The sequence below is a fragment of the Lissotriton helveticus genome, chromosome 5_1, assembly GCF_964261635.1.
Source record: "Lissotriton helveticus chromosome 5_1, aLisHel1.1, whole genome shotgun sequence".
Lineage (NCBI taxonomy): Eukaryota > Metazoa > Chordata > Amphibia > Caudata > Salamandridae > Lissotriton > Lissotriton helveticus.
In genome coordinates, this window is record NC_136065.1 from 2,108,370,737 (window position 1) to 2,108,396,248 (window position 25,512).

Here is a 25,512-nt window from a genome sequence, read left to right on the forward strand (position 1 = left end):
CACATTTTGTTTCTGAGCAGCCCCTGAAAATTTTGGGGGGGTTCGTCAAGGGGGGGCCGAGAAAAAAGGGGGGTCCCAAAACGCGTTTTTCCCATGTTAATTTCCATAGGGCGGTTGGCCTCACTTTTAGCCCGAACGGCTGAATGGATTTGCACGAAACTTGGCAAAATTGTAGGGACTGGTAGCCCGATGTGCCTTTTGTAGGTCTCAATATATGTGCTCCAGTGGATTTTGAGAAATTAACGTTTAAAAAAAGATATATATCTGTAACAGCGGACCGGGCAGCGCTCCAGGACGCGTACTTTTCGCGCAACGGAGCTTTGTGAAGCGAAGCTGATTGGTTCTCCGGCGTCTGTCAACATTCCAAACAGTCCGTAGCGGCCGCCATCTTGTCTCTCGGTAGGATCGAGAGACAAGAGGAGGCCAAAGCGAAGGGGCAAATGACCATAAGGGGGCATAGTACATTGTCGCTGACCCCCTAGGTTTGATGTGGAGGTTTTAAAAGGGCCCCGCGGGGCAAAAAAAAAAATAATAATAATAATCGAACGGCTGAATGGATTTGCACGAAACTTGGCAAAATTGTAGGGACTGGTAGCCCGATGTGCCTTTGCTAGGTCTCAATATATGTGCTCCAGTGGATTTTGAGAAATTAACGTTCAAAAAAAGATATATATATCTGTAACAGCGCTCCGCTTCGCGTACTTTTCGCGTTACGGAGGTTTGCGAAGCTGATTGGTTTTTCGGCGTCTGTAAACATTCCAAACAGTCCGTAGCGGCCGCCATCTTGTCTCTCGGTAGGATCGAGAGACAAGAGGAGGCCAAAGCGAAGGGGAAAATGACCATAAGGGGGCATAGTAGATCGTCCCTGACCCCCTAGGTTTGATGTGGAGGCTTTGAAAGGGTCTCGCAGGGCAAAAAAAAAATATACCGTTTTTTTAGTTTTTTTGCGTGGAGTGCGCCCGGTTCGCGAACCGGGAAGCGTCCTGGGGAGCGTACTTTCTTGAAAATTAGTGAAAAAAGTTAGAGTAAAATAATAATTGTGAGTGATCAGATGTAGGGTAGCTCTGAGAAGAGCTTTTGGGTTTATGGTACATTTAGGTACTTATAAGTAGGTACCAATGCACAGTCTTAGATTCAGAGTGAAAACTCTGTTGCCCTCATCTGAGAAGTGAACTCCATCTCCTCTGTAGATATCTTGCATGTAGTAACGCAAGTTATTGTTGTACAGGGAGCCCATTCCATGGTCTCTCATGTAAGCTGAAACAGATTTGTTTACATGCTTCCTCGATTTCTCAATTTGTGGACAAAATTGGTTCGACCACCTCCATTTCTGTCTTTGGCATATATTTGAATATACCAAGGCAGTCTGAGGAAAAAGTGCCATCAATTGCTCAAAGGTGTCCTTTAAAAGCATTTCCAGACCTACCCCAGTCAAAGTGCCCAAATCATTACCTCCACAGTGCACAATTAACAGGTCAGGTTTTGGCAAATGCATAAAGGTTTTCACCAATGGTATGAATTGGTGACATTTTAATCCTCTGTGGCCAAACCACTTAATTTCCACATCTTGTAAATTGAGGTTAGGTAAATTCCTGTTTTCAGCGTACCTTTGAGCCCAATAGATGTAACTATGTCCAACAATCCAGACAGAAAACATGGTGAGAGAAGGTTCTGCTGCAGTCAGATGAAGTGTGGCAATGAAATGGCAGTTGAAAAAATGAGAGTGTAAAATGAAAAAAACTGAGGAGTTTCTGTGTTAATGAAGCAGTAAGAGTGATTGGTGGATTTTGATTGCTGAAAACAGAAAGTTAGTGTGCATGGATGAGTTCGTTGAAAGATGTATTTTGAGTGGCGAAGAAAAAATCATTAAATGAAAGAATGCTCTGGATATGCAGGTGCACTGAGAGTTCAGAGTTCAATTGCAACATTGTTGTGTGAGAGGTCTTGCAAGAGGTGGTTGCTATGCAGAAAAAGCAGAGAGGGGGCAGAGGGGGGAAGGGTTTTGGTTTGAAAAAAAGTGAGGGAAGAGTTTTGATTGGGTGACATGAGAGATATGTGTGAGGAATTACAGCATTTCTGTGCTTTTGATAGCTGCAGACTCTGGAGTGCATACCTTTTGCTCTGCTGAAGACAAATTGGTGTGTTTCTGAGACTGTTTTGAAACTCAAAGTATTTGCTAAGGTGAGAAAAGATTTCTTTAATTTAGATAGAAAATAGTGTGCTTTAAGGAGAAAATTATGAAGAAAGTTGTGTTTTTCAAATGTTGCTTTGTCTCAAGTGTTTCACAAATAGATTTTGTTTCTTTGAGAAATTGTAATTGGAGAAAATGTGAAGTATTAGTACTGACAGGGCTTTTATGTGCATAGGAGCTGTGGAGTGTTTTCAAATTATGACTTGTAAATCGTTTTTGAGAAAAAGCAATGGTTTTAATATTGATGAGAAGGACATAATGGTGTCTGCTTCTTTATAAGGTAATTGAGAGTCTCTGATGTTATTTTTCCCATTTCAATGTAAGAAGTTTGTCTGTGGAGCAAATTGCTTGTAAATATGCTCCCACCTGTGCATGGCAAATTTAGATTTTGAATGTTTCCGTTACATAGGCATGTTAAAGGTGACTGAAACATGCTGCAAAGGCAATCAAAAAATGCTTTTATGTGTCTTAAGGACATTTTAAGTCATTTCCCCATGTGCAGTGTTTTCAAATTATGAGTTCCGGTTTGCTTCCAGAAACCTGCGCTTTGCGCCTCGGTTCGCGTACCAGTTCGCTAACGTAGCACGTCATATGACGTATCACGCGACAACGCGAAACGTCATGCGGACGGGAGGCGTCACGATGTTGTTTTCTAACGCGGCAGTTGCGGTAAAGGAACGTTTACCGGCTCGCGGTCTATTTCGCGGCATCAAGGTCAGCTAACGGGAAGCTTCCCGATTCGCGAAGCGGGAGCGAAGAAAAAAAAATATTTTAAAAAAAAATTATTAATAAACATGTAAAATATATTTTTGGATTTAAAGAAGAATACATTTTACAGCTACAGATATTAGCTGTTAAAAAACCAATGAAATTCACTGAAAAAACCATAGGTTATAGACCATATATAGTTAGGAATTAGCATTTACAAAACCTTGAAAATTCACTGAAAAAACCATAGGTTATAGACCATATATAGTTAGGAATTAGCATTTAGAAAACCTTATTTTACTCACACAAAACCATTGAAATTCCATATATAGTTAGTTGCACTAACTATATATCGCGCACCCGCAATCCACTGCTGATGATGTCACATATTACATCATTCATGACATGGTCAGTGACATCACTGATGACATCACTGATGACATCTCAAATGACATCACTGATGACATCACTGATGACATCTCATTTGACATCATTCTTGTGCTAATACGATAAACCTCTTCAGACTCTAATAAAACCTTAGATACACTCAGTGTATACAGACACTCACACACTGTTACTCATCCATGGAGTTACTCACACACCTAGTCAGTCATGCAAAGAATCAATCACACCTCTATTTCCTCAACTATACAGTTATACACACCTTACTTATTCAAACATATACTAACACATATTTACTCTCTTATACAATCCCTGATACAAGTTCACAATGATCCATACAGCCACTCACACATTCAGTGGCTCTCATGCACAGTTATTTATATATGCCAACTCTCACATGTACTGTGTTTTACATATGTACTTACTATGACATGTAGCATTGACATATCCATTCACTCATCAATACACTCATGCACACAGTCAACCGCCCATGTAGCTGTTTCCACATGCACTCTTGAACTCATACACCTAGTGAATCAACTGCTCACACATCTATGCACAGAGTCACACACCTCCCAGCCACCCCCACACAAACTCAATCTCCCATACAAATACTTGGGCAACCAATCAATAACATATGTAGCCTCTCGTATAGCTAATGATCCACACATGCAGCAGTTTACATCACAACAGACATACTGAAGCAAACATTCAGACAGTTTAGTCACTAACCCATGCATTTAGTACGACACATTTATTCACTCACTCATACAGTCAGTCACGCACCTACTAAATCCTTCATCGAGACACTTATACATCCACTCATTCTTCAATATATCTAACATATTTAAACTTTACAGAAACACACAGTCACTGGATGATGTCATCAGTGATGTCATCAGTGATGTCATCAGTGATGTCACTGACCATGTCATGAATGATGTAATATGTGACATCATCAGCAGTGGATTGCGGGTGCGCGATATATAGTTAGTGCAACTAACTATATATGGAATTTCAATGGTTTTGTGTGAGTAAAATAAGGTTTTCTAAATGCTAATTCCTAACTATATATGGTCTATAACCTATGGTTTTTTCAGTGAATATATATATATATATATATGATCAATATCAATATATATATATATATATGATCAATAGTGAAACAATTGTAGATAAGTAGTTATGATAACAAAGATTTACTTATTTATGCAGTCACTCATATACATGTTAAGACATAGAACAATGTACCTATCGGTAATATCCACATTTGTTAAGCAGAACTAATGAATATCTATATAATAATTGTTTTAACATAAGGATTCTACATGTTTATACAAATCAATACACATATATAGGTACATATTTATAGTACAAATAGATGCTTAAATACAGAGAGATATGCTGTATATTTCTATCTATTTGCGTATGGTGGTTATGTGGGGAAGAGCCAATTCGTGAGTAGTTTTCTGAAGAGATGGTGGTTATCAGTGGATCTTATGTTGGGGGTAAAGAGTTCCATAGTTTGGCTGCTTGAACAGAGAGGGATGGGCCACCCATGTTTTTTTCTTGTAGGTTGGGGTTTATGGCGAGGTGCCACTCTAGAGCGGAGGTTCGTTTGTCGAATGTGTTTAATGATTTTATTCCTGATGAAGAGCAACCCGATTCCATGTATCGCTTTGTGGCTGATACAAAGCAGATTGAACGTGGATCTTCTGGCAACCGGTAACCAAGGTAGGGCTTTCAAGACAGGGGAGATGTAGTCTTGCAGTTTTATATGTAAGAGTAGTCTGGCAGCCGAGTTCTGAATCCGTTGTAATCTTTTCATGGTCGTTAAAGGTGATCCATGTTAGAGGCTATTGGCATAATAGAGTTTGGACAAAACAAGGGAGATGGTAGCCTGGACCTTGTGTAGAAATCCCCAAATGGGGAAAGATTTGTCGCAGAGTTTTTATAGTAACAAAGCTTGCTCTTGCTAGTTTGTCCACTTGGGTATTCATCTATAGCTTGGAGTCTATGGTCATTCTGAGGTTTCTTACTTCCTCCAATATTTTAGGCAGTGTTCCCAGATCATCAGGCCACATGGTGAGCGGGTCATAATGTTTCCAATTGCCACACGTGAATATTTCGATTTTGGAAGCATTCGGTTTGAGATGGCTCCACATCAACCATTGATCCACAGCTCTGAGACAACTGAAAAATGGCGAGTTTCCAATGTCTTTGGGGCTTTCCAGTTGAAGAAGTATTTGTGTGTCATCTGCATCGTTATAGCATGTGAAATGAAATTGATTGATCAGTGCTGGTAATGACTTCATGTAGATGTTGAAAAGCATGGGCGAGATAATAGAGCCTTGAGGGACCCCTGCTTTTGTGAAGTACGGTTTGGACGAGAAAGGTAGGGTAGGGTATGGATGACATTAGTTCTGTTTCGAAGGTAGGACGCGATCCAGTCTTGAGCAGTCCCCACTATGCCGGCTTTGTGGAGACTTTGTATGAGAGTGTCCTGGTCAACTGTGTCAAAGGCAGCTGAGAGGTCCAAGAGGAGTAGCACAGCAAACCCGTTGCGGTCAACTGTATTCTTCAGGTCATCCCAGATGGCAAGGAGGGCAGATTGTGTGTCTCTTCCTGGATGGAATCCAGTTTGGAAGTCTGAAAGTATGGCATTCTCTTCAATGAATTGTGACATCTGGGCGAACGCTGCTCTTTCTATCAGTTTGTCCAGGAAAGGGCAACTATAATTGGTCTGTAGTTGTCAGTGTTCAGCGGGTCCAAGTTTGTTTTCTTCATTAATGGGTGTATGTATGACTTTTTGAGTTCTTCTGGAAATATTCCAGTAGTTCAGGAGTTCTTGATGATTCTTCTTACTGGAGTGGCAGCAGAGTTTGTTAGAAGAATTGTCTTGAAGGTTTGCAGTGGACGCGGGTCAGAAGGGCTGCCGGCAGGCCTGCTTGCTTTGACCAGGTCCATAAACTAATCGTGTGAAATGTGTTGGAAGAAATGGAGATGCTGGATTAGAGTATTCTTGGATTGTAGCTTTGTAAAAGGGGTATATGTTGAGGCTTTGTCTCTGTTTTAAGTATTAATCCTACGTGTCAGCTTTGTCGGTCTCTGTATTTCTCCAAGGTGCATGTTTTTTTTTTGCTCTGTTGTGTGGTTGTAAGAGGAAACAGGATATCAAAAGCTTCCTGTAGCCACTTATGTCGTTTTTTAACAGAATGTATTGTTTCTAGATCTGTACTGGATGTTAGTTGTAATTCTAAGTATTACAAATTGAGTTTGTTCCACGGTCGATAGGTGGATGCATTTAAGGTGGTTTTAGGTGCGTCGCTTATGTTGGAAGACAAGCAAATGGTGGTCTGACCATGTGAATAGAGTCAGCGTTTGAAAGGTAACTAGCTCTGTGTTAGCAAAAATGACTTCTAGGATGTGGCCAGTGATGTGTATGGGTTAGTGGATGATCTGATGCAGGTTCGTTGCTTCTAGGCCAGTGATGATTGTTTTCGGATGGGCCATATTTGGTTTTTCAAACCAAATGTTGAGGTCACTCAGAACGCATAGGTTGGAGTGTAGTGTCATCAGGTTTGAAACCGTGTCTAGAAGTGCATCTGGGAAAGTTGCCTTGCTCGGTGAAGGTCTATAAAGGAGCAGGAAGTTACAGAAGGAAGACGGTGTAGCATTGCATCTGGTGAAACTTTAGCGATATGTAATGTTCGCCTGAATACAACAGCTAGGCCACCTCCTTCTTTGCCTATACGATTTTGGGGGTGATCGTTTGATAGCCTAGAGGAACGGCTGATGAAGGACTGGAGCCATATCTTCTCCCAACCATGATTCAGTAATGAATAGTATGTCTGGATTTCCATCATTGAGAAGGTAGTGGATGTGATATTTGTTCTTAGAGAGCGATCAAGCATTTATTAGTAGACAGTTTAGAGAATGTTCTTGGAAGATAGTGTGACTTTGTTTTGTAGTGGAGTGAGCAGTATTTTGTGGGCTTGCAGCTGGTGTGTCCTTTGTGTTGGCATTAGGTATATAAGGAAAGCAATTTTGTAGCTTTTCTGTATCGTGTTCCGCGACCAGCAGGCTAAGAAGGCATTTTGAAGGGTCTGCGTGTGCAGTTGGTGGAGACGGTGTTTGAGAGCAAGTTGGTGTGCTGTGTTGTTTTTGTAGTGTAACCTTGTTGTGCAGTAGACATGGAGAAGCAAAGTTGTGACGTGTAGTATGTTGCTTATTTTGTTTGCGTCTGTTTAGGGCGGAAGGTGTAGGAGTTAGGGGTGGCGGTGCAGCATGTGGGTCATGTAGTAAAGTTCTAAATTGTCCAATGGATGAAAGGTGGTTAAATGAGAGGTTCTGTGTTGTTGTATATGTGTTGGGTGTGGTGGCAGAGCAAAAGCTTGGTGTTGGAGGTTGTTCATTTGTGTAATTTGAAAGGTGGGTGTATGTTTGTAGTTTGTGATGGTAAGTATTATGACGTGTTGCACTTGATTTTGTTGTGCTGGTGTGCGTGATATGTTTTGTTTTTGAGGTGTAGTGAAAGGGGATGCTGATGTATTTGTTTTATGAGATGGATTTGTTAGTATAGTATTTTTTGTGAGTGAAAGTTGTAAGGTAAAGGTGTGGTGATGTGTTTCCGAGTAGAGTGTATGTTTTGTGTAAGAGAGGATGAAGTAGAGCTGTGAGTGTTAGTCTTAGACTTGTTTGCTGCAAGGTAATATGTGTGGTGTAGTGGGGTGTAGATGATGTGTGGTCGTTTTATTGTGGTCGTAAAAAGAGCAGAGTGTTGGTCAGAGAAATGATGCAAGGCAGAATATAGGTTTGTTAGGGGAAAAAACGGGGTCTGTTGGGTAAAATTAGAGCAAGGAGTGTGTGTCTGGTTGGGATATAGTTCAGTGTGGTGTGGAATTGGGTGTGTTCGTGATGAGTGGATTTGCTAGTGGTATAGGATAGAGTTGTGTACTGTTTGTAGGTAATGGTGGAATTGTGTGGTAGCTTGGATAGAAGGTTGTATAGGTGTGGTTTGTGTGGTTTAGTAGTGCGTGCTGAGACACTGAATTTTGCAAAGGGTTAGTTTGTAGTAAACAAGTGGAGTACATTTGGTGTGTGTTACTCTGTGAATGTGGGTGGTGTTGGGTCGTGGCTGGTGTATGTAAACCTGGGCAGCATTTCTGGCCCTATGCCTAACCCGTCTCGATCACTCTCAAACAGGCAGCTGCCCTTGTCCTCTCCGCCCTTAGCCTCAACACCCGGAATTACTTGCCTTATATAGCCCTAGCAATCAGGTGACCCCTTCAGCCACTGGGAATCCTAGCTCTAACCCTAACCAATCACTAGCCCTAAACCCTAGAACCAATAGGAGACCAAGACCTTACAACCAATCATAGCCCTAGTCCAAGCACTCAATCAGGCACAAAACCCTAAACCCTACTTCCAATAGAAAGCCTAAATCCCAAACCTAGTCCTAACTCTATTCCCAGCAGCCAATTACACAGGAAACCCTAAGCCCTATACCCAATAGAAAGCCTAACCCTAGCCCGAGTCCCAACCCTAGACCTAGCAAACAATCACACAGAAAACCCTAAGCCCTATGTCCAATAGAAAGCCCAGGAACCAATCCGAAACCCTAAAACCTTCCACCAATGAGATCACTAACTCTAAGCCCTACATCAATAGAATCACTGACCCAGGAACCAATCAGAACCCTCAAATACCCAACCAATGAGAACACTAACCCAAATCCAATAGAAACACCAGATGCAACCAATAATCAGTGCACAAATGTACCATCCAATAACAGACTATATAAGGTCCCTGCAACCTCAGTCAAGGTTTGCTGGCCAAGGAGTTGGAAGCTGCTCCTCTATTCAGAATCTCCTAGGAGACAGACAGGCTCAATCCACACTTTGGACTTCTGCAGGGAAGGGTCTAACAAACTTTGTCCTCTAACAATACTGTTTGCAGTACATTTTCCTAAGTCTGATAGCCAAAAAACTAGTGCAAAATCCCTACTAAAACACAGCTTAAACTGCAGATTACTGCTGTCTCAGAGCACCCTCTGTTCACTGTCAGATGTAGAATATCCCTTTTACTAAGTGGGAAAAGGGGAGGGTCTGGTTTCACCTACTTACTAACACAAAATGGGAGCTGGGGGTGGATTGCTTAACATACATGTCTGAGCACAGAGCAAGGGAGAAATTAGAAGGGAAAAATAGATAGTCACGGGGAATGTGAGGAAAAAACAACAGATTTTGGACTGTAAATCCCACAACTCAGCAGGTTAAATTAAACAGTCAGGGGCAAGTAAAAACCACAAGTTTCTACACAAAACAAGTGAGAAATGATGCAATCATGGGCAGGTTTAAAACTTCAATTTCTATACTGTAACAAGCAAAACAGTTAAAAATTACGCAATCGCGGATATGGAAACCGCTTTTAAAATTTTAGGAATGAGACAGCACTAGTCTGCCTACTTGCCACCTCCTGGTCTTTGGTTCACTGCAATCTGGGGCACAGGGAAACTGCCGCTCACAAAATGGAGGTGCACACTGCATAAGAAACAAGTTACTTACCTGTAGCAATAGTTTTACGGCATGAAACCTTTCTGGATTAACACTACTCCCTCCTGCGTGGTCAAGGAGACATATTAAAAAAATAACACCTCTTCTGCCATGAGTAATTCATAGAGACCTGAGAACTCCTTGCCGATGGTCTGGCATCTCTTCCTTGGAGCCCAGTAGAACTTTATTGACTGATGGAGTGGTCAATTCATGAATAGATGGAGCCTTTCATGACCTTTACCGATGTCTTTTATGACCTGGTTTACATTGTAGCTCTGCTGCCTCCACACATGCCTGTGAAACAGGTGTAATTTAAGGGCTGTGCCTGCTGTCTGAGCTGCATGGCCTGCAGGGCCAGACTGACTACCGGGCATTTTGGAATTCGGCAGAGCTGGGGGCTGATTTCACTGCTGTGGAGGCTGATTTCGTTCATGGATACCTGCGTGTACTTCGAAATAATTAAAGCAAAACGAATTTCGTTCAGTACACGCAGGTCCCCATCAACAAAATCAGCCCCCAGCTCAGCAGCATGCCAAAACGCCCGGTAGCCAGTCCGGCCCTGATGGTTTGCCTGTCAAGCCCAGGTGATGGCTCTGTTCTCTAAGGCCTCATCTTGCAGGTTCTGAAAAAGCTTTACCTTCCCAATCCTGCCAATCGTTCCCAGAAGGTTCCCAGCCATAGCACATGCAATAACATATGTCATGGCTGCTGCTTTTGAACTGCCAGTAATACCAAGACCTTTTCTCTGACACATTGTGCTATAAAAAGAACTGTTTTCCCCCTTTATTCAAACTGTGCAGATTATAATGCTGGGTGCTGGTGAGAGGGGTGTGGGATCAATGATTCGGGGACACTGACTGGGTGCGGGGTATTGTTCTTGAATCCATAAGGACCCACAACAAACTTTCCCCACCATTGGAAGTTCAATCCTGGCCAGCAACACTCCAAGCTATTCCACCCATACTAGACACAGATCAGCCAATGCACCTCACTCCTGACCTGAGTGAGCCCTGCTCCGGTAGACACATGTCTACATCATAAGGACCAGGGCACAGGTACCTCATCCCTTTCTTTCCCATGGTGCATCACAGAAGGGATATTTATAAATCTGCCATGTCCTCGCGGCAGTCGGAATTAAACAAATCACAAGAGGTCCATCACAGAAGTAATATTTCAAAGTCCCTGTGTCTGTGCGACACTCTGGTGGGAACAAACCACAAGAGCGTTTTGGTGCCTTAAATGCCTTTATTGAAGCATTGTATCTAACATTAGTATGGTTCTAGCTGGGACGCGCTGGGCAGGTTCTGGTAGGGTTGCACCCCGAACCTCACAAAGTCCCTTCTCAGGTTCTGCTTCATTGATTGGTGGTTGATTTTGTGGGTGATTTTTAGTATGGTTCTGGCTTGGCAGATTCTGGTAAGATTGCGCTCAGAAATGCACAAAGTCCCTTCTCAGGTTCTGCTTCATGGGCTGCAGGTTGATTCTGCAGGTGATTTTTAGTATGGTTCTGGCTGGGACGCGCTGGGCAGGTTCTGGTAGGATTGCGTCCAGAACTGCACAAACTCTGTCCTCATGTACTGCTTCATGGACTGCAGGTTGATTTTGTGAGTGATTTCCAAATATTGCTGGTACTCTGGGGAGTATGGCAGCCAAGGAGTCGGGACGCTGTGATCGCCTTTGTTGGGGTCGCTGTAAGAGTGAAGAAAGATGACAAGTTAGTTGGGAAGATGATTCAGGTGTCTCATAGACAGGATATCAATAATTATCGCCATTCGCATACAGCAAAACCCCATGGTCAAAGCGAAGGGTGCATTTATATCAACCTTAAGTGAAAAGATAATGCTCAGACCCTCGGCACAGATGTTGGAAGATATAAAACTCTTTGATTTTTATCCGATTCCTGATATTTGTAACCTCATACCTCCACTTGGTAGACATCCCATCTGTAGAAGGTATTTGCTTTCTTGCTTTAGTCTTTCACAGTTTGTGCCTGTGGCTAGGACCTGTTAACAGAGCCTTGACCGATGTGTTCCGCCTCTGTGGCCACCTTGCTCCCCGTCACAAAACATCTGACTTGAAGATGCTGAAACTGGGCAGCAAATACTGGAATGTGTGATGCACAATACGTCCCACCTGTGTAATCTATTTTTTAAATGTTGCTAGCCTTGCATAGCGCACCGCAGGCAAAGTAAAAATAAAAACAAAAAAAAGAAGAGTTCCTTTCCGACAGAGCAAAGCATTCCATTACTCAAGGCAAAAAGTGTGTTGCAACTTATGCTTAACTTAAATAATTGAATTGAGACTCCCTAGGCAGCTCGGTTTCTTGGCGCCTGAACTTCAGTACAACCCCCCTTCTCTTCCAACCCCACCTAGAGGTTTGGCAGCAGGGTATGGTGTGGAAACAGTTGGCGCGAGGCACCAATTGGTTCTCCACTTCTGGTCAGCAGCTATTTCCCTACACCCAGAAATCCTGCCAATTCTGGGTGGAAAATGCAGATTTTGGAGACATTGGTTGTTGCCTAGTTACTCTCACACTCTTTTTTGCTCTACCTTCTTCCAATCTTCTTTCTCAATGCAGGCTTTGTTTAATACATTGTGTCTCAACCAATACCCCCTTCATCCTCCCCCACCCTTCCCACTCTGTCTGCTGCCAACTGTTGCATTGGCTGGCAGCTATCACTGAATGTTTGTTTAAACTATTCAAAGATGTCTACCCAAGCATATGGGCACATGGGGGCCATCTTGGAACGCTTTTTCTTTTGCTCTATGAAAAACTGTTTCAAAATGTTCTCAGTGTGAGCGCATAGGGTATGACTATATTAACATGTATTTTCATTACAAAGTGGCCACCGTGCATACTCATGCATTGATGACTATCTTACAATGGTTTACTGTGGATTTCGCCATAGTAAACAATATGCAAAGAAAAAGAGATTGGCAAAACTAATAAATCTGCCACCCGGTGTCGCAGGTGAGACATTATGTCTATGTCAATGCTTGTTTATATTTCCTTAATGCAAAAAAAAGAACTGATGAACAGAATGTTGAACAATGTCAACCATTCACTCCAGTACAGAGATCTGGGCCTAAATCTATTGTTTTTTTGCTCCCCATGCCATTCCAGTTGAGACCCAGCGATATTCAAATCAGTCTTGACCCTGCTCCCCATGGGAACAGTCCCACCTGGATAGCCAGGCCTGGTCCTCCCTGGACCGGAAACAAGCATCCTGGTACCGGTTTTGGGGTTTCACCCCTCATCAGCCAGGATAGCTTGACTCCAGTGGCATGGAGAGCAAGGGAGCACCCTTAAGTCATGCTTAAAAACCTTGTTGTAGAAATGGAAAACAGGCTTTGGATCTTTCTATCTCGGTGTGGATGGCATTGTGCTAATTCTATGCTTAAAAACTTTGATAGAAAACCAGAAATTTGCGCTGAGCAGATTCAGAGTGTCGCTGGTGTTGAGGGTGCTCTATACAGGAGCTGCTCTCCACCTAAACTTGGGAACTTCCCAGTATTTTCTGCTTCCTTTTTGCACAATTTAGGCGCCACCTTATGCCTGAAAGGGTATTGTTTTTGGTATAGTGCTCCACATGCAGCAGAAGGCCAGGGCATTTGGAGTTAGCATTTTGACCCTTGCCCTAAGGTAGCAGCTCCCAGATGCTCAGGAGCTTGAGCAGTCGTCCGAGCACTTACCCTGTTCTCGCAAAGTTCGTCCAATACGTGATCATGTATTCCGCAACATCTCGGTCCCGAGGCCGGTAGCCGATGGGGGTGGAGAAGGGCTTGCCGAAGATGTACTGGAGATCCTCGGCGTGGTCTGCTCCCATCCAGCTGGGGTAGATGGGCATTCGCGAGGCGTGGGAGAACATGTAACTGTAGGTCTTACCGTTCCTATAGTAAAGTGACAAGAGAGACTGAGTACAGAATCAAACACAGGGATCCCTGTCATCATAAACCATGTCTGCCTCCATCTGAGGCAATGACAAAGATGCTGTCAAGCACTCAAGTTTCAATTGCATAATAAGGACTATCAGCCAGATTCATGAAGCAGAAATCGGCTCGCAAAGGGCCAGATTCTGCGAATCTGGCCCTTTGCGAGCGCTTATTTTGCATTTGGGATTCATCATCCCAAATGCAAAAATCGCAGATTTTGAAATTGCTAAATTGCGAGGAATTGCATTTAAGGAATCTCTATTTGAGATTCCTTAAATGCAATTCATGAACCATTTCAGAATTGCGAATTCGCAATTTCTGGCCGCTATTTACCGCGAAGTCTGACTTCGTGGTAAATAGCGAAAACTTAGAAAAATGCACTTTAGTGCATTTTTCTATGTTGGATGTTAAACACACATATGTCCTTTGGACATGTGTGTGCGCAACACCAGTGTAAATCACCATTTCAGGGGTGCTACAGGGTGTCCTTTGGACACCCTGGCACCCTTGATATCGCTTCCTTAATTGCGATTGGCTAATTGCTAATCGCAAATAAGGATTGACTCCCCAATCATTCCTATGGGCCTTTGGCCCACAGGAATGAATGGGGAGTCATTCCTTATTTGCGATTAGCAATTAGCCAATCGCAAATAAGGAAGATGTAGAAATCGCTATTAATTTTGCGATTTCTACATGCATCCCGTTTTGCGAGTCTTTAATAGTGATTCATTAATAATCGCTATTAAGGACTCACAAAAGAGGAGCATGATGAATCTGGGGGTATCTTAATTTAATGAGGAGGTTATGGAGTGTCGGTGACTGCCTGGCACCCTATGGGTTTCATCTGGACTGTGGGGGGTGTATTTGGTAGAGTTTGGGTAGATGGAAGCTTTGGGTTAATAAGAAATCTTTTTGCTAAAGTTTGGATTGGGGGCATTGCAGGTGGGTTGGATTAGGAACCTCAGGTGGCAGAAGGACAGGACTGGTGATTTTAGGTGGAAGAATGTTTAGATTTGCATTTAAAGGAAGCAGAAGAGCTTGATTAATGGATGTAGGTGGTAACGGGGTTGTACTGATGGAAGAAATGTTAGAATATGGATAGAAAGCTTGGATTAGGGTCTGTAAGTGGTTAAAGGGTTGGTTTAGGGATTGTATGTTGCAGACTGGATAGCCTGGGTCTGTAGGAGACAGGATAATTGAATTAGTTGCAGTAGATGACCAAGGGGTTGGATTGGTGAGAGTAGTGTTGAATCAGTGGTTGTAGGTGACAGAGGATTGGATTGGTGAATACAGGTGGCCAAGGGGCTGGACTGGTGGCAGAAGGATTGGATTGGTGAATGCCGGTGGCCAAGATCTTGGATTGCTGGGTGAAGGGTTGGATTAGTGGTTGCAAATGGCCACAGGGTTGGATTGGTGATAGAATGGTTAGGTTGGCTGCTGTAAGTAGTACATGAGTTGGATGGGTGGCTTTAAGTGGCATTTGGTCTGTAATGGTGACAGAAGTGGTGGATCGGGGTCTGTAGGTGGTCAACTTGTTAGATTGGGTATTCATCTGGGAGGATAGGTAGATTGGTGGACAGCATAATGGCTAGATTGGGGCTGTAGATGAGAGAAGGATTTAATTGGTGGCAGAAGGTTTAGATTGGTGGCTGTAGGTGGCAGAAGGGTTGTATTGCCTGCTTCCAGGGGAAGGATATTGTGACACAAAGGAGTTGTTATGGTGCGTGGAGTTTCTAGTGCAAGTTGGACGGATGTAGGCGTATAATGTAGTGCGGTGGCTTCAGCATAAAGAGTAGGGAGTAGAGATGTGATGGTGGAGTGTTAAGTTTAAAGTTTAACTTGAGTGTTTTTTATTGCCTGAATTATCTTGGTTGGTGGTAATGAAAATGTTGATTTCTATGCGAAGAAAGTGATAGGAAAATGTTATAAATGGGAACGGGCTGTTGGTTGGTGTTTTCACTGGAGGAGGTGGCATGACATACATAAGCCTTGTTTTGGTCGTGGTGAAGATTTTGTTGCTCAGCATGGTTAGTGGAAGCACTGGCTGTGTCAATGAGTGTTAGATGTGGCTTGATGGCGGTGATTAGTGGAGAGGTTGAAATGTACTTATAGATATTGGAAAAGGCGACCTGATGAGCAATGCTTGTCCAGAGGGCACCTAGGCAGATTGGAGTGGTCGTTGTGGGCAAGGACCGAGCTCTTTTTGAGGATATTTATTGTTGTGAATTTACATGAATATAATGTGTAACATGGTGTTATTGTCTGGCATGCTTTATCCATTGGGTTTAAATTTGCACTCTATGTATGAGGTAAGGATATACCGTTGAAGATACAGCTGCTGTGTGTACATCAGAGTTAGTAGTAGCAGATTAAGTAATGTATTTGTTACGTGTACACATGTATTCCATGCTTGTATTCGCATACTTTATGAAACAAACCCCTCCATAAAATACTACACTCTACACAGAGTCATCTGTACAAGTCTTGCACCCAACACTTTCTACCACACCTGCTTCTTCTCTTCCACCTGGTGCAACACTTTGTTAGGAGGGTCCTGCAAAAGGTAAAACCTGGACTGGACAAGCTAATTGCTCATGGACCTCGTGAACTCATGAATTATATAGACAAAACTTCAAGTGCCCGAGTGCGAAAAAAACCTGGACTGGATGAGCTCCTCATTCATGAACCTGGGAGACCTCAGATTCTTTTCTGCTCCAACTGATTGGATTCTTCAGAGGTGGGTTTCTTGAGCCCACTTTGCTTTTCGAATGAAAGCTTTGTATGCATTGCATCAGGGTGAGATGGAGTGCCGGGCCAGGCTGAGTTTAGCAGCGGGGCGTGATTTGCTCAATGCCGCACAGGGCGGTTCTGTTAAGGTCCACTTACAAAAGCAGCTCATCTTGAGTGACACCTCTTGCAGGCGCCTCTCACACAAGGAGGTCAGTAGCCATGAGACAGACCTTAAGATGTCAGACCCAAGTCTAAGGGAGCCTCCTTCAATCTTTCTGGGTTGAGTGGACAGTGTTTTGTGCATAATATTGCTCACCACTTCTACCCACCTATTTGCCCACTGCCCCACTCTCTCGCCAGCAGCTCTTTTGCCGCTGTGGGATAATCTTGCCACTGCTCGCCTCCGGCCAATTCCTTCCCATCGCCTGTCACAATCTCTCGCTCTTCTCAATCCCTTCTTATTGCACTGGCCGTCTCCTCCGGGTTCTCTGTCGGTGCCCCTCTTTTATTGCTGCTCACTTGTCTCACTGTTCTCTTTCATGCTGCAGCTACCTCTCACACCACTAACCAATCACTGCTGCCTCTGAAGTGATGGGGCAGAGCCAGCCTGTCGCGTCATTCATCACTGCCCAGCTCTACATGCCTTTGTGCTCTACTGCAGCAACTGTATAGCGCTACAAATACCCAATGAGGCCACAAAGCACTCTGATTTCCACTGGTTCCTGAGCATCCTTCTCAAAGGGAATGGTAGGGAGACTTTTGGATTCGGTATGTTCCTTGTGGGAGATGGTTGGCTGGGTTATTTGAAGTTTGAAGATATGCCCACATATGCAATGCATTAGTATTCTGTGATGTGGAGAGTAGAAAGGAAGATGAAGCTGTGAGTAGATACTTCCCAATGTCCATATTTCATGTTCTGAGTACTGTGGTTATATGGATGAGTAGGTATTTTTAACACAATCTTTTTTGGACTTTTTTAAGATACGACCGTTTTTACATTGATGACGGACATGAGAATGACATAGATCATACGAAAGGTGTTACAGAGAGCATCATGCAAGTTGTACATGTTTCAAGATGTGGTACTATACAGCGAACGAAATAAACATCAAACTATAACCACCAGCCCCTCAACCTGTTGCCTGTGTCACCTAATCTGGGGATCCTATGTATGTGGTGGTCCGTAGGCAGTGTACAGAGTGTCGCTAAGAGTATGTATGGGCAGGCTAGAGTGATGACATACCTGGGCCTACAGAAGGGTGAACCCACATAAACCACTGTCAATGATCACAATCATGAAGAAAAACCTGAAATGTTGTTGACATATAAAGTAGGTGAGATGAGGGTAGGTTATGTTTCAATGCTTTCCAGAATTGGAGATGGTTGTCAATTCTCCATGTTCCAACGAACAATCGGCGCCACAGTTTCACTCACTGGATGGAAACGGAGACTCTAGTTCACGTCTTTCTGTTGGAAGCCACCGTGCTTAAAGGAGCCAGCCTGAAGCAGAGGCCTTGCTTGGAGATAATTGAGTTTTTCGTGAAGGATAAGAGTGGCTCAGCCCTGTGGATCGCTCGGTGAGCTAAGCGCATGACTTTAACCGCGATATGTCTAGCCACTGGGACCAGCGAAGGACAATGAGACCAGGCATGAGAAAGGTAAGCACTGGGAGGCTGAGAGGCTATTTGGGATTCTCTGCAGTTTCCCAAGTATTAAGTCAACAAGCATCAAATGACTTCCAAGGTGAAACCCGACGGTAGCTCAGTCTTTTCGCAGAAACCCAAGGAATGGGAAAACTCGCTGAAGGCATTTAATCAATTGGTCAATTGGTCGTTTAACTTGTGGCATGATGGTGAACTCAGAGGTCATGGTCAGTCCTCAGATGGTGCTGGTGGCCCGTCCAGTGGTTACAGGTTGAAATCTCCATTTTTCGGCTTTAACCTTGAGGTGGTTCCAAACCACCTCAAGGTTAAAGCATTGGCATTTCCCCGTGGCACAGCATCAAGATCAGATGAAGTATGGAGCTTTGGAACGACTTGCATTTTATCAGCGTAGTTACAGAGGTTGGGATTTCGAAAGGATATCAAGGTATAAAGTGGGAGAAGGTAGATGTTGGACAGGTCTGGAGCCCTGATTGAGCCTTGAGGATACCCGCTGAAGGGTTTAATGCTTCAGAGGTGAAGGCACATGGGGCCATATGTATCTAAATGTTGTTTTGCTATTCCCAAATAGCGATTTGTTTGCAAATCGCTATTTGATAATCGCAAAATGCAATGTATGTAGGATTTGCTACAAATTTTGCGAATCCTACATATTCCTTATTTGCGAATCACAAATTGAGTTTTGCAAATAAGGAATACCTTCCCATTCATTCCTATGGGCTAGGAGGCACATAGGATTGAATGGCAAGACATTCTCAAAATGCAATTACCAAATAGAGAATCGCAAATTGAGAATGCAATTTAAAGGTTGCAAGGGTGCCAAAAGGACACCCTGTTGCACCCCTGAAATATGCATATATGCGCCTCATGGCACTTTTCAAAAAGTGAAAACTTGCTTTTTTCTAGAAAATCGCAAATTACCACCAACTTGATGTTGGTCGTAATTTGTGATTCCTTAAAGCCAAATAGCAAATTTCTGGTGCTTCCAAAATTACATTTAAGGAATCGCAATTTGCAATTCCTTAACTGCATTCGCAAAAAAGAGAATCACAAATTTTGCGATTCTCTTTTTTGCAATTCTCTATTTTGCGATTCTTTTTCCCATTCGCAAAAGGGCAGATTCTGAGAATCGGCCCGTTAGCAAACAGGAAAAAGGCTTGATACATATGGCCCATGGTGAGCATCCGGTCAGTGAGGTATGATGGAACCCCCAGCAGGACGGTGCCCCGAATTCCAAAATTGTGAAGTCTCAGAAAGTGGGTGAATATGAGAAAGTGCAAGGGGGTTGGTGGACAGAGCAGGCGGGACCCAGAAAAAGAGAGAAGGCAACGGAGAGAGAGATGTATGTAACGAGTTGTACATGACGGTGACCGCACTGAGCAGGTATCTTGCAGCAAAGGATATATTTTGTTTGTACTTGTGTTTGTTGAGAGTGAACATGTTGTTCTGAATCATGTGCTAGTAGAGAGAGCATGACGTGTCTCCTTTGAACCTACCAGATCCCTCTACATCTAATCGGATCTGGAGCACCAATATTGCTTCAAATTCAGATAACAAACAAAATTGACCTTTCTGAATATCACATAATACTCACCCGGCATTGCGGTGGTGCAGGGCCAGGGCTTTTTGGGTTGGAACCAGGAAAATATAATCAGTTTCCACGTCCACGACTGTCCTTTTCATGGTCTCCTGGTCGGGTGACTGGGGCCAGGCCTGAGTGTACAAGTTGTAGGCCATATTTGCACCCTGAACCCCCTTCTCCATTGTCAGCCCTTGTACCACCTTGAACACAGCGTCCCTGCAAACAAAGAGAAAGCAAAATACTTACTAAAGGATAATAAATAAAATGAGATGGTACACTGTCACTATGGGATAGGGAGCTATACATCAGAAACTGATCTGGACAGACCCCAAGTCCACGACTCACTTTCTACCTCCCCTTTCCCCCCAACAAGCGGATTCATCTCCTTACGGGTTGATCTTCTGAAGGGGCTGGTTGATTTCAGGCACGTCGAAGCCGGCGAAGAGGTGGCCGTCCATGTTGTTCACTCCCGCCAAGTAGTCCACGTTGGCTGCGTTCTTGAAGAGGGTCTCTGGCTCAGCGGGGATGAAGTCGCCATCGATGACAGGGGAGTACGCAAGATAATGTACCATGGGATCTGTCGGGAGAAATGTCGGGAGCAGAGATGGGGTCATAAATAGCACAAGGTTGGTAAGAAACACAGGGATTTGGTAAAGCATTAACTTGGTTCCATGCACTGACATTATTAAACCTTAGTGTTGCCTATTAGCGTACTACAAATCACCTTTAGCTGCGTCTTGTGATGTCAATATGTCTACAGCAAGAGAGGTGCTAGAAATTATAACTTTGCGCCCAGCCCCCTCTTTACTACGCAAATATAGGATAATTCAGTTGGGCTTATATTTCTTTTTGCTTTGGCTTTTTTCACAGGAAGTTGGGCTTGTTTTTAGAATATCAGTTGAGAATGAACAGAAAGAAAGAGAGGTAAGTAAAGTGGTGGATTTAAGGAAAGGTGGAACTAATGTTAGGTACACCAACTTTTGTAACTCAAGTTGTGTTTGAAGAATAGCTGTTTCACTTTTTTTAAAGACTGCAAGAATCACAAGTTTAGAAAATAAAATAGTGAGCACTGCTGCATTAACAGGACTTTAACTTTCATATAGCACTTGTTATCTGAGTCTTAAAGTTTAGTTCTGCCATTAAGAACAGGGATCAGGTTATTAAAGGGGTGTACACATTTTTTTTGTGTACATCTTGCTCAGGAGAGCAAGTGCAGCACCAGCACGAGCTACTCAAGGAGTTTGCACATGCGCAGAACACAGGGTGACACACAGTGCAGCACAGAAAAACCCACTACTGGGTTTGTGAGGTAGAACTCCCAAACTGTTGAGGGACACACTGAAGACCGCCACGTGGCTGGTGGTCATTGGTCATTTTATCACACAGCTACCTCGGCTGTACTGCATACTCCTGCTGACTGCTATGAATACACACACACTATATATAATGGTATGGGCGTAAGACCGCGTGCCGTCAACAACCCGTTTATTATACAGTCTCTGGCCAGAGGATGTACAACGGTGCACATCCGGGGCAGTGAGTCACCGGGGGGGGGGGTCTGTGTGGCTCACTACATCCCTTCCCAACTTGGCATTAAGCTTTTCCTCTAAGCTTGGCTCATAAGGTCTTTGAGCCACAGGTTCAGTTGTGGATTCTGCCTGAGGTTATACCACTGGAGGTGTGAGAGGTCTGATCTCTCTTTGGTGCTCAGGTCATTTCGAGTGTCCATGCTTCTTTCTCCCACACCTGTCAACTCTGGAGCCCAGTTGCCTGGAGTGGGGCTACAGGATCTCTCATCCAAAGGTGGGTCGTCCATTGGTCTATTTTCCTCCCCCTCTTCAGGCTCCTGCTGCCCACCATCCGGAACCATGAAATGTTTCTGGTGACAGTTTCACTACCCTTACGGACTGTTATCCTGGTGTGGAAGAGGTGTGGCGCAGCGGCCAGGGTGCCTGACTCCGGACCACAGGGTTCACGGTTTGATCCCCGGCTCCGGCGGCAGGTTAGCCCAGCACCATGTGACTCTGGGCAATAGCTTGCTTAATCTTCCCGACGGCCCCCAGCGCCGGAACACCTCCGTCGGAGGTAGCTGTGCGCTTTACAAATGCTGGCATTTACATTTACATTACCCTCCAAGCTGAGCACTGGTCTTACCCCTGGTTCCACCCTGGCCTTCGGTGTTTAATGACCACTTTGTCACATTGAATGATATGCCGTGTTGGTGCTCGCCTCATTAGGCTTGCGCGTACGTTGTTCTGTGTGCGCCAGTTCTGGGCATTGATGGGATCGTAGGTTGGTTGAATCCACTCCAAGTGGACTGGGATCAAGTCTCTCCTGGGCACACTGAGCATCAGAGACCAAGAGGGGCACTGGGTATTGAAGTGTGGTGTTCCTCAGTATTCTCGCAAGAAACTTTGAAGGTTGAGTTTGTGGTTTATTCCTTCAACCATAGAAATTCGGAGGGGTTTGTTGGGGGTGAGCAGGAAGCGCTCAGCCTCTCCATTGGCCTGCGGTCACTGTGGTGTGATGTGACGATGCCGAATCCCCAGATGTTCAAATAGATTTTTGAACTCTGACCCTTAGAAGGGCAGTCTGTTGTCTGTCTTGATCTCTTCTGGCCGGCCAAATAGTGCAAAGACCTTCTCTAGCACTGGTGCTACATTGGCGAATGCCGTCGAGTCAATCACATCGACAACTGGATATTTCAAGTAGCTGACCACATGAACCAAAGTGTCAAATCTAGGGCTTTTCTTTCGATTTGGGCGTACCATGCTTCAGTTGGTGTGAGCGCTTTGCAGGCAAACACTAACTTTGCCCATCTCTAAGGTTCAACCGCTTGGGTGAGCACGGCCCCAGGTCAACTGGACTCGCATTGATTAGTAGCTCAGTCCTCTTCTTCGGGTCAAAGTATGTCATCGTTGTTTTGCTCAGAATGGCTGCCTTTATCCTATGGAACGCTTCTTCTTCATTTCGGCCCCATGCCCAGTGGGCAACTCTCTTGATAGGTGATCTTAAGGGCTCTGCGATGCTAGGTTGGGAATGAATCGGCCACAATAGGTGACCATGCCCAGAATTATGCATACTTCCGATGGGAAGGTTGGTGCTAGGGCCTGCTTGATGGCTTGCGATTTCCGGGGATCAACCTGCACCCCTTCCTGATTAAAGACATATCCGAAGAATTCCAATGGGCATTTGATAGAAATAGATTATTCTCTGTTCGGAGTGATATCGTGCTCCAGAGGCATTTTAATGTGGCTCGTTATGTTTGTGGAGCTCCTCTGCAGTTGCAGAATAGATCAGGATGTCGTCACTTATGTTCATGACACCTTGGAACCCTAACAGTGTCTCTCATATAGCATCCTGGAACACTTCAGCTGCTGAGGAAATGCCGAAATTCAGTCTTATGTATCAGCATAGTCCAAGGTGTGTGGAAAATGTCGATCTGAATCTGCTTCTTCTAAGAGGAGCAGCTGGTGGTATCTGGCATTGAGATCTAATTTCGAGAACCAGATTGCTCCATTTGAATCGCCGATGATATCATCCATTGTGGACGTGATGTTCCCCTCACTTCTTATTGTTTTATTTGGGAGGTGCATGTCGATACCCAAACACAGTTTTCCAGGTTGTTTTGGTTTTTTGTCTATAACCATGGGGGACACACAGGGCGTTGGTCCAGTTGGCCTAGTGGACAAGTGACATGTTGATGATGGAGGGCTATGGGTTTAACTGATTTGTCGATGTTCAACATAACTGACAGGGCCTTCAGACACCCTAGGCTGCTTAATAGTTCGGGGAATTGGCTTAGTAGTTCATCGACTTGATATGCTTTGACGTTCTGTGCACATGATAAAAGCCCTAGGTCTTCGGCGGTGTGGATCCCTATCAGGTTGTCGGTCTCTTTGCCGACCAGGTTGAATGTAGTCAGGATTTCTTGGTCGTTTGATCGCATGCTTACTGTCATGTGTCCCTTGAGGGGTAGCGGGGACTGACTCCCCTATATGAAGATCTTGGTGTGTGATGGGGAAAGTGTGGCTTTGGCCTGAGGTCTCGGTATTGCTATATGCCAATCACATTCACTGATGTGATGGTGCCGATCTCCACTACGGATGTTGGTTGTGGCCTTCTGTGTCTTTTCAGGTCACTCGTGAACATGATGAAGAAGGCTTCCTCTTTGTTTTCTGATGATGAGTCTTCTAGCCAGTGTCTGTGTCCTTGCAGATAGTTGCCAGCTCTGTTCCTTCCACCTTTTTCCATACAGCCGATGGAGGTCTCGCCAGGGCCGGCTTTAGGGCAATACGACAGGTGCGGTCGCACAGGGCGGTGACCTGTGGAGGGGGGCGCCAACCTTAGGGGGTGCTGTATTTAGCAATAACTTATGATTGGAGAGATGAGGGGCACTTTTGCTCGGTGGTATTGAGAGAATCTGAGGAGGAGGTCATGGGGTGGGGGTGCCAAAAATGATTATCGCACCGGGCGCCACCAGCACTAAAGCCGGCCGTGGGTCTCACTGCTTCGACAGGCAGCGAGTAGCGACCTCATTCGCAGCTCTACTGCTGGGGCACAGCACGATCAACGCAGTGCAGCTGGCACGTGTGAGCAGGACCGCAGAGCCAGCAGTGCGCGGGTGCGTCTTGAGCTGGCGGGATCTTTGCTTGGATGTCCTTACTTGCAGCGGCATGTGTGGTAAATCCTCGTTGCCATTGTCACAGGCCACCTTCGCATCACGCGGCTACCTCAGCTGTACTGTATACACCCTGCTGACACCAATGAATACACACCCACTCTGGATAATGGTATGGGCGAAAGACCTTGTGCGGTCTACGAGCCCTTTATTATATAGCCTTTGGCCACACTTGGCCAGGGGATGTACAACGGTGCACATCCGGGGCAGTGAGTCACCACTGGGTGGTACAGGTGGCTCACTGCAGTCTTTATAGCCACACCCCCTTTGAAGCCACACAGATACCAACACCCCTGCTAAAGAACACTACAGTCTGCTTGGAAGGGGACCAAGAACCTTCTGAGAGAGTTCAGCCTGAGACCCTGTGGGAAGACCACCAGACAGAGGGTTTCTGAAACCATCCATAACCCCCCCCCCAAAGGTCAGAGGAGATGGGCAGAGAGTTGGGAGTATGTCAAATTATGCACATGTAGTGCATACATTGAAGGCTTTCTGCTTCTGCTCTTGTTTCAATAACATGGAAGAAATGCACAGGCATAAAGGCTGCCTCATTTGCATGTTGCCACACCCCCGCCAAGTTGGGAACACCCTTTTGCCATTGTGCAGGAACTTCATTTGCTACTGAGAAAAGAACATGACATAATGGAAGGTAAAACCAGCTACAGCTACTTGTACCATATAAAACTGCCTTTAGAGAACAGATACAGGTGTTAACCCCAGTTGTGCTCCTGGCCCCAGGTGGCTCATGATTGCCCAATTTACTCATAATCAGTTGAGCAACATGTGAAGGACGGAAGGATGCCCTCTTTGCTTTTAACCTTGGGCTTTACAATAGCACCTAGTTCCCTGACCTACTAAACTTTTAGCTTCCTTCTGCATCTGGCTTCACTTTACTAACAGTAGTAGTTCTCACCCCCTGTGTTAATTAAATGGACCATCTGACCATGTTTGTTGTCCATTAGACAACTCACGACCACTGTCACTTGTCTCCCACTGCTTAATTTGTGCTGGTGGTTGGACTGGCACGTATTTCTGGGGAGCAGAATTTAATTTCTCCTCATCAGAGATGA

General features: G+C 44.5%; 1 protein-coding gene across 1 annotated transcript in view; it reads right to left on the bottom strand.

Moving 5' to 3' along the window:
• Nucleotides 1-11,080: 11,080 nt before the first annotated feature.
• Nucleotides 11,081-25,512, bottom strand: part of LOC144756381 (bile salt-activated lipase-like) — a 62,157-nt gene continuing 47,725 nt past the window's right edge. The window contains exons 8-11 of the mRNA XM_078646160.1: nucleotides 20,152-20,338; nucleotides 19,774-19,977; nucleotides 13,549-13,746; nucleotides 11,081-11,544 (exon numbers count right to left, since the gene is read on the bottom strand). Of these exons, the coding sequence (XP_078502286.1) occupies nucleotides 11,352-11,544; nucleotides 13,549-13,746; nucleotides 19,774-19,977; nucleotides 20,152-20,338 (782 nt within the window). The 3' untranslated portion in view covers nucleotides 11,081-11,351. The remainder of the gene's footprint in view (nucleotides 11,545-13,548; nucleotides 13,747-19,773; nucleotides 19,978-20,151; nucleotides 20,339-25,512) is intronic.